The 14,732-nt window shown below is 45.9% G+C and overlaps 1 protein-coding gene across 1 annotated transcript; it reads right to left on the reverse strand.

Annotated features, from left to right (window-relative positions):
* Nucleotides 1–12,118: 12,118 nt before the first annotated feature.
* LOC119101367 (cuticle protein 19.8) lies at nucleotides 12,119–13,898 on the reverse strand. The gene is made up of 2 exons (XM_037224698.1): nucleotides 13,880–13,898; nucleotides 12,119–13,013 (listed from the first exon to the last, which is right to left on the reverse strand). The coding sequence occupies exons 1-2, from the start codon at nucleotides 13,889–13,891 to the stop codon at nucleotides 12,240–12,242; spliced, it is 786 nt and encodes a 261-aa protein (XP_037080593.1). The 5' UTR covers nucleotides 13,892–13,898; the 3' UTR covers nucleotides 12,119–12,239.
* Nucleotides 13,899–14,732: the final 834 nt, after the last annotated feature.

Raw genomic sequence — 14,732 nt, forward strand, 5'->3', positions numbered from 1 at the left:
TGTACGGCACTCTTCGCCAACGGGGTATTTTTCCTTACTTCTGGGTCTTTCTTCTTCTGGTGTATTTCTTACAGACAGCCCGGTTGGTGCCTTGTGTACCGGAGCAAAGAATCTTACACAGATTTATGGGTTAGCAACACATCATAAAATGAGGGAGGTATCACAATACTTTAGATACATATTTTGCTAGATATTTCACACATGTTGGAGGCATATTTAAATCTTGAACAAAAAATTATGTGATTCAAGCAAAGCCTATTGAGTTGTGTTATGAACTTCCATTGGGACTTTGTTAAGAAGGGAGTTCACGGTGAAATGCGGCTGTTACGGCTAAAGACCTGCGCGGAGATTGCGAGAAAACCTGCGCGTTGATAGTCCCACGGTTTGTGCAAGTGTGGGATCACGCTTATTTGAAATTAGGGTGAGAATCAGGCGACTGAAATGGATGTGGCCACTGTTGGTGCGTCCCAATGGCTTGTATTGATCTTGATGTGATGGGGAGCGCATGCAAAGTTTTGTACTTCTGAGAAAGAGTAATGTGTTGGTATTCTTTAAATGCATCGACTCCCAATAAAACGTGATGTATTGATACCTGCCTCTATCTTTAGGTTTGCGTTTGAAAATGACAGGGAAGTGATGTCGGCAAACTGGAGGAAACACTAGCACCCATGCCGAAGGCGTGTTCAAAGGCAATTTGCTACTTCATTACGATCTTGCTAATATTTTGAACGCACTGGGGTATTGCAGCATGTAATTCATCCGTTGCATGCCATTATATCAGCAAATCATTTAGGCAGTGGAGACAGAGCAGCATAGCTTGCTAACGCACATGCTTGGTATACGCTCGCACGATACGGCTTTACAAAATTGTCTTTCTTATAATTCTGAAAATATAGTGCTGTGTTTTTATGGACGCACATACCACTGTCCTCACAAATTTTGTATGCAGGCGAACATTGCTTGTGAGTCATCATTGTTATAGTTACTGCAACATGCACGCGATGCTGGGTGCTGAGAAGGGTGGAGAAGTATTGCTTTTGGATTCGTGGAAAACCCTTAATAATATTTTCATCATGAGCCTTTTGTGCACGGGCAGTTTCATTACTTCCTTGCATTTCGCCCATCTAACCATAACTACATTCACTTGTCATGTCTCCAGCGTTGTGCAGGGCCAGCAGGTTTGCAGTGTCATTTTACTACACGTGGCATTTTCTTGTTATACTTATGTTATTACTTGCTTGAACAATATTTTTTAGTCAAGCAGACTGATGGCTGAAGCATGTGTGTTGTATGCTTTGCTTCTGCAGCATTGTGTGCTTTGCTGAAAGTGATTTGTATATGGTATCATGTGTTTTTCGTCACTCACATGTCAGATTCGGAGTTACGACAAGAGTGCACGCTTAACCCATCTTTTCATAATGGAATTTATTATGAAAGCAGCAGGGGCTGTAGCACAAAAACCGTATCATTATTCACCATGCCATGCCACAGTACAACACTGAGGTAGTGCCATGATGACACCGTTGACCTGTGCCATTACACAAGGTACCACATTAGTTGACTATTCTATGTCAACCCTATGAGACAACAGCTCATGATTTATCAATGACTGGTTACAGCTGATGTAACAACGCCAAAGGACCATCACCAGCGAGAATGCTGTTGAGCCACAATGGTTATATCATGGTTAACTAGTAATTACATAAATGATCCAAAGCAAGAACAATATACTTGGTAGCTCAACTTCACCATCTTTACCATAGAAATAACAATGATTTGGCAATCAAGTCATGACCATTGTATATATTTATCCATTTTTGCATGCAACTGCATTTCCAGTCACAATAAAGAAACTAGCTATTGTAAATATCAAATGATATCAATGCCAGGACTGCAGCACCGCAGGCAAGGATAGGTCGACAGTTCAGCATTGACGTTCTCAACAGTCCATAGCAGGTTTCGGTAAAAGATTCATGACTCTATATGACGGTCTTCACAGCATATCGTGCTTTGATATTAAAAATGTGTTCTAAAAGCTAGCGATCGCTACGTTGCGTATGTTAAATAGCCCACCAAAGCTTCTCTTGCCACCAGCACCAAAACAAAAAATCCCCAAACAAGCCATTCACCAAGCAGCCAGCCAAAACAGTGCCCGCGACGAGAATGGCCGGTTGCCGTCAGCTTTCCTGTGTTTCAGGGTATTCTTAAGGTCTAGCTGCCAGATGCTGCAAGGTATTGCTTTCGTCACAAAACCATTTCATGACGCCATCAAACAATGGCATAAGGGGGTGCATTTTTACAATCCTTGAAATTTTGCTACTTAAGGTCGTTTTTGAACCTTGAAAGCTTACCAATAGTTACGAGTAAGCTTTTCCTATCAGATGTGATGCTTATCTCAATATCTTCAAACGTGGAACACTCCCTTTAATACCCTTCGCTAAGAGTATTTTGGAGCTCGCTGAAGGTCAATTTGGCCCTCCTCACAGAGATCTCAAAAGCATAATAGCTAGAGGCAATGCATTAACTGGGTGGGTTGGCCTGTATGGAATGTCAGTTGCGCCTAGGTTTGATGTTTTTAGGTTCCCTATGACTGAAAAGGATCGAATGATGTCAAATTCCAGATTGGTGGCCGAAGTACCCCCAAACCTCCCTGTGCAGCCGACGTGAACCTGGATACCTGTCATAAACACAAATTCAAAGGCGTTCAATTCAAGGCCAGTGAGCTTTTTGACCTTCAGGTCAAGGTGATCAAAAAGCCTACGATACTTTTTATATCTCTCCATTGCAATAATCGTGCGAAATAACGCTGGACGATATTTTTCTACAGCAAATGTGGGTGTCGGTCATTTAAGGTCATCGACCTACTTAAGCGCTTAAAAATTCCATGGAGCCTGTCTGTTACGGTTCCTTTCATTTCAACTCGAAATGGGAAAAAAGATGTCTCATAAAGCAAGCTCTCGAGTATAGGGGCAGATTAGTTTTGACCTCGGTCTTACCCTCACACCTGATTTTGACTTTATGCCTGAATTCCTTGTAGCCTCAAATTTAAATGCTTTTATAGCCAACGAAACTTTCTCAGAAATGTATTGGTTCGTGTAATACTTTGCTGTCGTGTCAGGCTGAGATTTTCACAGATTGTCACAGATCAGATTGCCATATCTCATCTTAGCAATGACTTCGCTGTGAGTCACGGTCTGAATTTGACCTGCCATGGATCAGGAACCTGACAGGGTGAACCGATCTTTTGATGTAAAGGATTCGGTACTCAATGGCCTACATACATATAATGTAGTGTGATTGTGTTGAATGTCGAAGTGATTTGCTTGTGGTTGTAATCTGTGATTGTGTTGAATGATTTCCTATTGGCGCGGCTACGCCAAACCTTTCGAAAATCATTTTGGAAAAAACATTTAGGAGGAAGTGAAATTGGCCACTCCACCCGAGTGGGTGTTAAATATGTGATTTACCAAGTTCTCACTGATAACTGTGCTTGTACCGTATATGCATTCGATACCTGTTTTGCCTGCTCAGATTCATTATCAAATATGTTCCTTGTTTTAGGGGAATATTGTCGCATCCTGTTTAAATTCTGAATAGGACCATGCGATGACGGAACAACACAACCGTCATTTCTGGGCATCACAACCTTTATTTCAACCTTGAAGCCAGGTCCAGATGGCCTCAAAAAGGGGCCCTGGCCTTTATTTGAACAGGACACCACATTCCAGGGGCATAACAATGTTGTTCTTCTTGCGCTGAGAAAATCTATATCGGCACTGAGACAACGATGTACCAATGCCTTAACAGAAATGAGCACCACTAAAACGCAGATACATGGATCTGCATCTGAAATCACTGGTCTGAACCTGCAAGTTCCTAGGTCATGACGTTCGGATTGATCATGGTCAAGCAAGTTCAAACTGTATATCGGTGTCCGAAGTTCCCTGAGACCTCTGAATGCAGACACCTTTAAATTAAATAACTCTACTCAGCAAAAACTCACAAGTTTTTTTTTTAGGACATTAACCTTATTTGACCTCTAGAAGGTCACGGTGACCAAACACCTACCAGCTTGTTTTCGATATCTTAAAAAAATAAATAAGCGTCCAGGATTTTGCTCGGCGGTATGTTTCTAAAGCAAAAGTTTGATCGACGCTATTCTAGGTAAGTGTACTCGTTGGACCTATGTGCAGCTAGAATAACAAGCATCTATCTCCCTTTCATCAAAACATTAGAAATGAGCGTGTGGAACCTACCCCAATAATTGGGATATCTAGTAAAACAAAAGAACCTGAGCTTTACCTCAACTTGATCTTCAGCTTTGACGCAAGGACAATTAAATCTGCCTGAATGAACATAAATACTAAAATGAATTTCCTAGTTTTCAAAGGAACCGTCTCAAAGATATATTGCTTCGTCTAACGCTACATCTTCAGATCAGTTCACATTTACGAGACAGTAAAGAGGCCGGTCAGAAAATCACGGAAGCGAAAGGAGATTCTCTCCACAAAGTCTCATAGAGGAATCAACAGACGGTTTTGGTATCTCAGTGCGGATTATTAGACTCCCTGCGCAGGTAAGGGCTGGTTTTGTGTCAGTGCGACCCCCTGCGTCGAGCCGGTGCTAGGTGCCCCAGTGAAAAAGCCTGCCGCATAAAGGAGAAGACCGGTGCGGTGCATGAGTATCCCTCTAATGGCCCCTGGCTAGAAAGAGCCTCGATCGCCGTATAACCAGAATATCAGTCACTAACGACTCCACGCTGGGACGGAGAAACTTTCAGCTACTGATCAAGAAGCTTCACGTTTGCGTATCCGAGTTTAACCCTGTTAATGGAATTCCCAGTCACACCAACATGAGCAATGCAAATTATGTCATTGCGTCACATGTTGGTGTGGCTGTACTTGCTGATCTGCTCAAAGCATCAATCTGAAAATTGCAGAGATGAAGTCTTCGGTTCGGAATGCCATCTACATGTATGGTTCAATAACCCGTGCGGTTATATATTTATATATACATATAGCGCATCCATAATTTGTGTTGCAACCCCTTCAGTAATGTGTGTTGTAGCGAGGGCCAGCTTTTCTGCAGCATCCAGCCTTACCATCGCCAAGTCGTGTTCGCTCTGTTTCACTCACTTCATGTCGCCCGCTCGTCGGAGATATGCACAACTTCGGATTATGCAATCTAGACGAGGTCTCTCACCGTCTGATCGGCGACGGCCTTGCGTCAGCCACCAGTCGCTCAGACGGCCGCTGCTTCGCCACATTCCGGCGCGTCTGCACCCTGCACAGGCTGCGGGTCCTGCCGGCGTAGGAGAAGATGCCGCTCCTCTTCCCCGCGAAGCTCAGCATCCCTGTGACGTCAGCAGCTCGCACCAGGAACTGAAAACTAATCCCTGCAGTTTGAATGATGGGATGTTACGCGCTACTCTCGTCTTGGTGGCTGAGTGGCCGCAGGTCGTGGCCAGTGGTGTGCGAGCGTTACCGTCGGCATGGGCGTGGCTCCACGGAGACGGCACCGGTTCCAGCTTGTATAAAGCTGGTCGGCACCGGACCACAGGCATCACAGCACCAGCAAGTTTAGCCATGAAAGTTCCTGGTGAGTGCTCCGCTCGCCATGTTTCCTTACGATATTCACTGAGTCCAGGCTTTCCACTGCATCAGCGAGACCGGATCTTGCGCGGCTTAACAGTTAATTCTTGATGTTTATGTTCTAAGTGTGTCTATTATTACATCTCGTCCACATAACGGTGCTGATAAAGTTAAACACATTTTCAGGTGTGTTTGGCGTAAAGCATTTGTTTCGATCCGTTTAGATTAACATTATTAAGTAGGTAATGACTTGTACTGCGGGAATTATCTAAATGCTTCCATAGTTAAACTCCGTGCTCATATCTGGAATTTTTCTCACAGGCCCATTTTCTGAACATCACCTGCCCCTGCTTCCTTTTGTTTCAAATGCTTCAAATTGTAAAGCAACAGTCCCCTTTTTCCTTTTCAGGTGGTAGTGTCGGCTCTCCTGGCCGTTGCGGCTACCCAGTGCGCCCTGCCCTAGAGCGGGCTGGGCTATTCGGGATACCTGTACTCAAGCGAATACTTGAGGAGCTTTGTTGCCCCCCACTCCGCCTACGCCGCTGCCCCTTACAACATCTGCTTTGCTGCCCCCTACACGGCATACTCTTCGCCGGCCAGTGTCAGCTCTCAGCACTACTCCCTGAGCAGACGCGGGGACTACAGCTACGGTTTCGCCGACGGCGTGAGCACCGAGTCGGAGAGCAAAAACGCCTACGGCGCCACCCTCGGCTCGTACGGCTACGTGGCGCCAACGGCCTGACCCAGACGGTCAACTACGTGGCGGACTCGGCCGGCTTCCGTGCGCAGAGCACCAACCTGCCCGTGGCTCCTGTCGCCGACCTAAAGGCACCCGTCAACACCCTGGTGGGACCTGCCCCCGTCGAGGACACGGCAGTGTGTGAAGACCGCTAACGTGTGAACACCGCTAAGGCAGATGTGACGGCCGCTAAGGCTGAGTTCCGCAAGCTGCATAATGAGGCTGCTGCCGCCGTCGAGGCTGCCCCTGACTGCCGCAAGAAGCGCAGCGCTCCTCTGTCCGTCAGCGACACACCCGAGGTGGCCGTCGCCAAGGCTGAGCACGCCCGCCTGTACAACACGGCTGCTCTCGGTATATACCCTCATAGATACGCTGCTTCCGGCGCTCCCGTCACGTTCCAGTGCATGTTCGGCTCTGAGGGCGTCTCTTACGCCTACAGCTCTATTCACCCAACGTCCCCCTACGTTCGTCTCTTTTTGTAAGTGCTGTTCCGGTGTACACGTTGGCTCCTGTTTATCTTTGCTAACATGCTGGTCATGTTATTTTGGATCCACTGTGACGCGCTCTGTTTGCCAATTTTTAATAATCGTGGGAGCTGCCATTTTTAGTGTATTATCCAGCATGATTGACAGTACTTGTGAAACACCATGTCAGTTGGAAAGAGGAACACAACAATGCCGATAATATTGAGATAAACAAGAAAGCCTTCAAGCTTTGATGAGCTCTCGCACTTTATATTATGACTTTATATACCACATCATTGGAATTCCTACGCTGACAGTGACATTCAAGGTACAAAGAGGACCTTGCTAAAAAACGCTTTCAGGAAACAATGGTTGCATTGTAAAAACTAGATGTTTTAATCTGCACTGATGATCACGGGTACTTGTCACGACAGAAAAGGTTTATGATATTGACATTTGATAGATAGAAGGGCAACGCAGGGGAGCACCGACATTTACACGAGACTATTCTAAGCCTCGCGCCGATGAAAAGGAACGCCGTCGCCCTCTGCGACATCTGGGAGGTCAGTGTTGATCGAGCACAGATCCTTGCATTTCCTACCTGCCTCCAATCGCCACCTCGGCTGGCGAGCTGGGAGCAGCGGCAAATGGCGTAATCTAAGAAGTCTCGCGCCAGATCCTTTTAATTGTTGCATTCGGATGGCACGAGGAGCCTATCGGCGCCGCGCAAACAACGCGGTACACTACTCTGCCTTAACAACAGCCATCACACCCGATCCTCCAGCGCAGATACGTTGGTGATCGGATACTCTGACGTCAAGAGACCATAAGTGGTGGACGAGCGGTAGTCTCTGCTGACCTCCGACGTGTTTGAGAGAGCGTCAGGAGGGATGGTTAGGAGTGTCCTGGCATTTTTAGCAGACTGCTGAACGGAGGGCTGGTTAGGCGAGTGTTGTTTTTTCAAATCGGCTCCCATGACGTGCAAAATAGCAGGGATTATGTCTCGGCAGCATTGCGGCAGTCACTGACGCCATTGAGAGAACAGGCTACGGGCGCTCTGAAGGCGAGAAAGCGCGGCAGATTAATGCTTACATTCCAGACCTTTGTGATGTGTATGAAACTCATTTTTTGAACTGGCACTCCCTTTGAAATAGTGCAACCAGTTTGGAATCAGACCTGGGGAGCACCACTCAAAAAGCCGCCTGAATGCTAGTATGGAAAGTTTTTGCTAGCATTTTGTGTTGTAAGAGTAGGATGAGAAATGCTTGTTATGCAAACAGGCATCAGCATAATATCTGGCTCATGCACTGGAATGGGGAAAACAAAAATATGAGGAAAAAATCGCTGCGAAAGTAGTTTTATGCCAAATTGAGAGAAAAAAACATACAAGCGGAGGCATATCGTTTGTGTAGCTCGTGCCGAACCTTTAGGAATAATAAGGAACGATTTCACGTCTCCTGTTATAGAGAGCACATTGATGTCTGCATCAACGAGATATGGATAAATGTCAGGTTTTTGGAGACAGCCTCAGTTCAATGACTATGATTGCTTCTTTGTACCAGCGTAAATCTGTAACCAGTGGAATTTACATCTATGTCAAGAGGTTTTTGCTTCCGGTTTTGGTTGGCGGGGCTGGCTTATCGGAAATGTAATAATCCGTTTGGTTGGGCCTAGAAATGTATACGGCCAATATAATCAGGTTAGGTATTATGTTTAGATGGCCCGGTCCAGCTCATGCAACGGACGCTCTAATGGGCCAATAAATGCGCCAAGTCTTTAATCCCTCAAAAGTTGCCAGGAATTCAAATTCGAATTCATGTTAACTTTGTCAAATGACGAGCGAGTCCTTGGATTCTTTTAAATCGAACTTTCTGTTTTAACCAGCTGGCCAGCGTACTTGGGGTTCTGAAATTCTGGACTTTGTTTTTACAAGTGGTCGTAAAGCCATTCAAATTTATTTTTTGACGAGCCTCTTAAAATCAGTAATTACAACAGCATAATATTCAATGCGGACACAAAGAAAATGGACCTTTCGATTTGCACATACCTATAATTTCAGCAAAGAGATTATGAGTGCTTTCGAATGCATTTAAGAGGGTTTGGCTAGGAAAAGCAGTTACGGAATAATCCTTTTTTAAATTTGAGGTAGTTCAAAAACGTCAGTGCTCGAAAAATAACGCCAATTTATCCTGAGCTGAGAAAGCTGATCAAAGCCAGCAAGTCCAGCTAGTTAACCCGTTGTGTCAGGCCATTGGGGAAATAAGGCGTTTATTTAAAGGGACGAAGCAAGACGTAATTGTTAAAGTTTTGAGAAATACACAGAACAAAATATTTGGTGAAAGACTAACGTGAAAGGAAAGGAGATTAGCTGATCTTAGGTTTGTGCACGATTGAGGACATTATACAAACAGTTTTTGAAGCTTGTATCACGTCAGTTTAGGTAGCAACCTTCTTCTGGGTCCCCTTTCTCTCAATGTCCACTTAGTTTGTGGTCTTTATCTCATGTTTGAAAAACTTAGCATACAATTTACATCGGTACTTACCAATGCAAGGGAATTCAAAGGCAATGCCATGGCCATCACGTATTTTCCTGATATCGATGAAACAAATGATTTAGTAAAAAAAACTGTGCGAAATATAAGTAATAATGCGTCTAGTCGCAATGGCCTACACCATCTGCCATGAGCGCAGCTTGTGAGAAGGCGGCTATGCTACCATCATGTATTTTCAGATGGTCCCTGGATTCCGGCGATTTTCCTTATAACTAAAAGGCTGAGAAGTGGCAAAGAGCGGTGTGCTCCCAGAATCTGTTTTCGATGCATCTTTATTCATAGCATTTGTGAATCCCGTTGAAGGCGGTCTTTCTAAACAAACTCCTTAGTTTTTAGATGGCATGTAGCTGATGAGGGTCGCTGAAGCCTCTAAAAACTGAGCACACCTTCAAAGTGACACAAATTATTTGGTGAAATGATCATAGGCATGCCAGCTTTTCACTGACTGCGAAAAATGATTTTTTTTCTTTTTGTGGGCGCTTTTTGTCGAAGAGCCTATCTTCTTTGCCCCTAATTCGCCATCGCAGTCAATGACGGATTAGGAGCAAAGAAGATAGGCTCTTGGCGCTAAATGGAGCTTTTTCTGTGTAGCTGTGGATTGTTCTTGCGCTTCACTATTCAAGCTTTATTGTCCAAATATGCTTACTAGTAAACAGGAAAGAGGGTTTGCTAGCTTTGACTTGGAAAGAAAATGTGACAAATCTGGCGCATGTTCCTTCAAATAGTCATCATTTGTGTTGTGACACAGGTGTGGCAATGCGCCGCGTTATCAAAGGGCAGTGCACCCCCGTGGAAGTCGCAGCTGGCCTTACCCCATGAAACCATCAGGCCTGCCAGACGAGAAATTATCACTTCTTAAGTTTGTGAAGTAGCTCTGCACCAACGAAGCTCTGAAGTAGCCCTGCAATAAAAGTATGGTGGGAGCATGCATTTGTTAGTCTGGGGATATTTCCGCGCATTATGCTATCTTCCTTAAGGTTCACACAAAAGTCATAATGTTATAGCTGGTATCGAATGCTACTAAAAAGAAGTTACGCACCACCATGGTGGCGTGCGTGGGATTCAGATCAGGAAGGACCAATAAGAATTGAGGTGGTTGTTGGAAGTCAGGTGATTCCATGCGCAGAGCAGAGAGATATATCTTCCCGCAGAATATCGCCCCGACGATTCACGTCGACTCCTAATGTCTGCCCGTGTTTCGTCCTCTTTATTTTACATCCACGGATTTTGGCTGGTCTTGAAAGTTGATCTGGCTTTACCTCTGGCTCATAGGTGTCTCCAAAGATATTTTAGGATTTGGGGCAAGCCAACCTCCGCAGACATGACCTCTATGCCTTCTTTATGAAATGGAGGCAGAGCAGAAAGCGCGCGTGCAAATTTTAATAAGTCGCAGGGCGGAGGGTGCGCTTGGCATCAGTGCAGGGGGGCTGTCAGAAAGAATGCGTTCTAACATCTCTGCATATTTTGTTAATTTTAGACGCTAAAAACCCCGACTATGCATTTATAGAGTATTATTCGCCTTCAGGAAATCCATTAAGCTTGCTGATGATGCTTTTTGAATGGTACGCTTACGCGACTTATTCCAAAGATGTGATGCTTTTAATCAAGTTAATGAAATGTTTTGTCCTCCCCTACCCCATGAAGTGCTTATTTTGTTCATCTGTACAATCTCACGCGGAATACTGTTACCAAGCCTCAAGCGCCCAGTCCGCCTGAGATTCGAATGATAAAGAAGGGGTCCAAGGCCAACTACTATCATGGTGAAAGGGCTAATGAATTAGGTTTACCAATCCAGATCAAAATCCTTTGATTAGCACCCCCTTCGATATCGACGGCTGATAAGCGACATGACTTACGTGCACTGGATGAATCACGTCTTGGGTACGACCATTAACAGCACGCTTTTTAACATTGTTTTGAACCAAGAATGAATCCTCCACAGTCAATAATGGGTCTTCTTCGAGTCAGAATGGGCTCTCTACAGTCAATAATTATTTTCTGCAGGCCAGAATGGACACTGCATTTAATACTAGGCTCTTTACACGCCTGAATGGGCACTGTGTATATTAGAAGGGACCCTCCAAAGTCGGTAATAGGCCTTCCACAGGCCAAAATGAGCCCGCTTCAGGACAGGATGAGCCGTCCACGGGCCATAATGATAGCGAATAGAGTCCATAATGGCTTTCTGCCAGCCTGAATGGGCCCCTCTTCAGGCCAGAATGAGCCCTGCACAGGTCAGATTCGGCCCGAGGATCCCTCGATATTGGCTGTCGAGGGCCCCTCGACAACCAATGTAATTTATTGATTGACTGACCTGACTCACCTTCTTCAGGTCATAATGGGCTCTCTGCGGGCTCAGAAGTGCCCTCATTTGGTCAGAATGGATCCCGAATTGGTCAGAATGAGCCCTCCGCAGGTCAGAATGAACTTTTAAAGGCTACATATTCCCTTTACGGTTCAGAATTGGCCATTAACACATCAGAATGCGCCATCCACAGGCCCTCCAAGTTGGGAGGGGGAAGGCAGAGCTGCTCCTCTGTTCCCTCCCCCGGTTCCCGCGTCCTTGGATATGGCACATCCAACCTGGAGTAGGGTGGCATTGAAGTCCAAAACTAGGATGAGAATTTGTTCGCCTTCATTCATGCCGTGCCACTGCTACCAAGCATTGTTATATAATGTTGTGTCAATCATTGTCAACTTTTTCCGTCCTCCAAACCGAGATGCTGTTTCCATGTAGGCTAGTAACCAAGCTGAGAGAATGTACAGAACATGTCAGCCTTCAGGTGTAATTAGAAATGAGCCCAAACATTTTGCAAAATGGTAAAACGGGGACAGAGAATGTCATGATTTTATCGCAGATGAACAGCGAGCAATTTTCACACAGATATAGCACCTAGTAAAACAGGCGGCGGTAGGGGAACGCCGAATGCATAGTGCTATAGGCGTAAGAGGCGCCCTCAGGGCCGAACGTGCCCTGGAGCGTGAAGCGAGGACTCGAGGCAGCGTACGACTGAGGGTAGATTCCGAGAGCAGCCGCGTTGTACAGGCGGGCGTGCTCAGCCTTGGCGGCGACCACCTCGGGTGTGTCGCTGACGGGCAGAGGAGCGCTGCGCCTCCCGCGGGAAGCATTGGCAGCCTTGACGGCGGCAGCAGCCTCGGCGTACAGCTTGCGGAACTCAGCCCTGGCGGCCTTCACATCAGCCGTGTCCTCGACGGGGGCAGGTCCCACCAGGGTGTTGACGGGCGCCTTCAGGTCGGCGACGGGAGCCACGGGCAGGTTGGTGCCCTGCGCACGGAAGCCGGCCGAGTCCGCCACGTAGTTGACCGTCTGGGTCAGGCCGTTGGGATCCACGTAGCTGTACGAGCCAAGGGTGGCGCCATAGGCGTTCTTGCTCTCCGTCTTGGTGCTCAGGCCGTCGGCGTAGCCGTAGCTGTAGTCCCCGCGTCTGCTCAGGGAGTAGTGCTGAGAGCTGACACCGGCCGGCGCGGCGTAGGCTGTGTAGGGAGCAGCAGCGTAGGTGGTGTAGGGGGCACCAGGGTAGGTGGAGTAGGGGGTAGCAAAGTTGTTCCAGTATCCGGCGGCGTGCGGGTATCCCGAGTAGCCCAGTCCGCTGTAGGGCAGGGCGTACTGGGCAGCCGCAACGGCCAGGACAGCGAAAACAACCACCTGCAAATGAAAAATGGATATTAAATTTGAAAGTTAAATGAGGCCATCGGGCGTAGTTTTGGGAAAAGGCCTGGCGCTAGATGTTGTCAGATGATTTATTGGAAGTTGTTTGCCACTGACGGGGACAACAACAATTATTGCTCCTGACAGTGGCGTTATTTTGAATGCAGCGTTTCGGACAACTGCTTTTGCTGTTTTGAATTCCCTTCCAAAGACCATCGCCAGGTGCTTGAAAAACAAGTCTGACCTAAATTTGGGCTAGATATTTATCATTATTAAAACGAGACTCTCAACACACTTGGTCAACGAAGACGACCAAATTATGATCGACTTATAGCAGATCCAATTGACACCTCTTAAGAAACATAGAAACAGTCATTGAAAATTTTGGGCAAAAATAATGCGCTGACTGAAAAAACAGTTTGATACTTTTTACAATTAAGGTTTTATTTGTAAACGCAAAAGATAGACGGACGATGACAACTTGAACATATTTGTATTTTGACAAACTCGTGTGGAGTTTTAGGACCATATATATGTGCTAAGCACAGGAGCATTCTGAGACACATTCAAGCACATTAACACCATCTTACCCTTTACAAAAGCCATATTTCAGCACACAAAGAGTTGGAATTTTTGAAGTGCGCGCACACCGGGCATTTTTGCCATAGGCAACACACAAACCAGTTTGGAGCAATTTGGGACCCTGTTATCGCTGTTTCTTTGCTGGTGCCAGTATCATTGGAGGCAGGCTGATTTATAATTTATCACAGCTAACCGAAAATTGGGAAAACTTAGGTGAGTATATAACGCATGAACATAGGAAGGATACAATATGCAAAGAGTTATACAATAGGTACACTCACCAGGACTTTCATGGCTGAACTCACTGGTGTATGTGATGGTCTGTCCAGTTTGGCGACCGCTTTTATACTGCGATGATCAGCCATGAAAAGAGCTTGACCACGCCCACAGCCACTATCTGGGCGCTGTTATCGTCCCAAGGTCCTGTTGGTTGGGCCGGCTTGGGCGGCCCACGAAGGATACCAGTTTGGCCGGTTATTAACTTACCTAGTCAGATCTGCCAACGGGTGTAGCACCAGCAAGGCGATTTGATACGGTTATGGCTCCAATTTTGCTGAAAATTAGTATCAGGACGGTTGACTGATGTATAAAATGTACATAAAAACATAAATCCCCCTGACCTATGGGTGGCTAGATATTCCCCGAGACGTTTTCATTACTGGAGTTCACATTGGCACGTTTTTAGCGCCTTACCGCCAATAATCATACACGGAATATTATTATCGTATCTGTTTGGAAACATTTTCACAACGGAATTTAAAGATTGCATTCACCTGAGTCAGTCTAGACAAAGGTCATCTCGTGACCTAGGCTGAAGCTCATCGTTCCGATGTCGAAAAAAAATGTTTGCTCTTACCCCTTAAACTTTCAAGAAAACACCTCTTGTATGCCTCCTTTCCAAAACACAAATGATATTCGAGGGAACGAGGGTCTGAAGATGCTTCCTATCGCTCAAAACAATACACCCTTTCACTCGTTCACTCGTTCACAGGGCAATCGGACGTCATCAAAATGGCACGTTTCCATGCCAATTTTCATGAGGATGTAATGCACTGCTAATTGCTCCAATTTGTTTGCAAATTGGTGCCAGCAGTAATTTGCTGCGTTTCATCTAACAAGCACTGTATCAACGTT

The sequence above is a fragment of the Pollicipes pollicipes genome, unplaced genomic scaffold (genome assembly GCF_011947565.3).
Source record: "Pollicipes pollicipes isolate AB1234 unplaced genomic scaffold, Ppol_2.1 Scaffold_4881;HRSCAF=5763_pilon_pilon_pilon, whole genome shotgun sequence".
Classification (NCBI taxonomy): domain Eukaryota; kingdom Metazoa; phylum Arthropoda; class Thecostraca; order Pollicipedomorpha; family Pollicipedidae; genus Pollicipes; species Pollicipes pollicipes.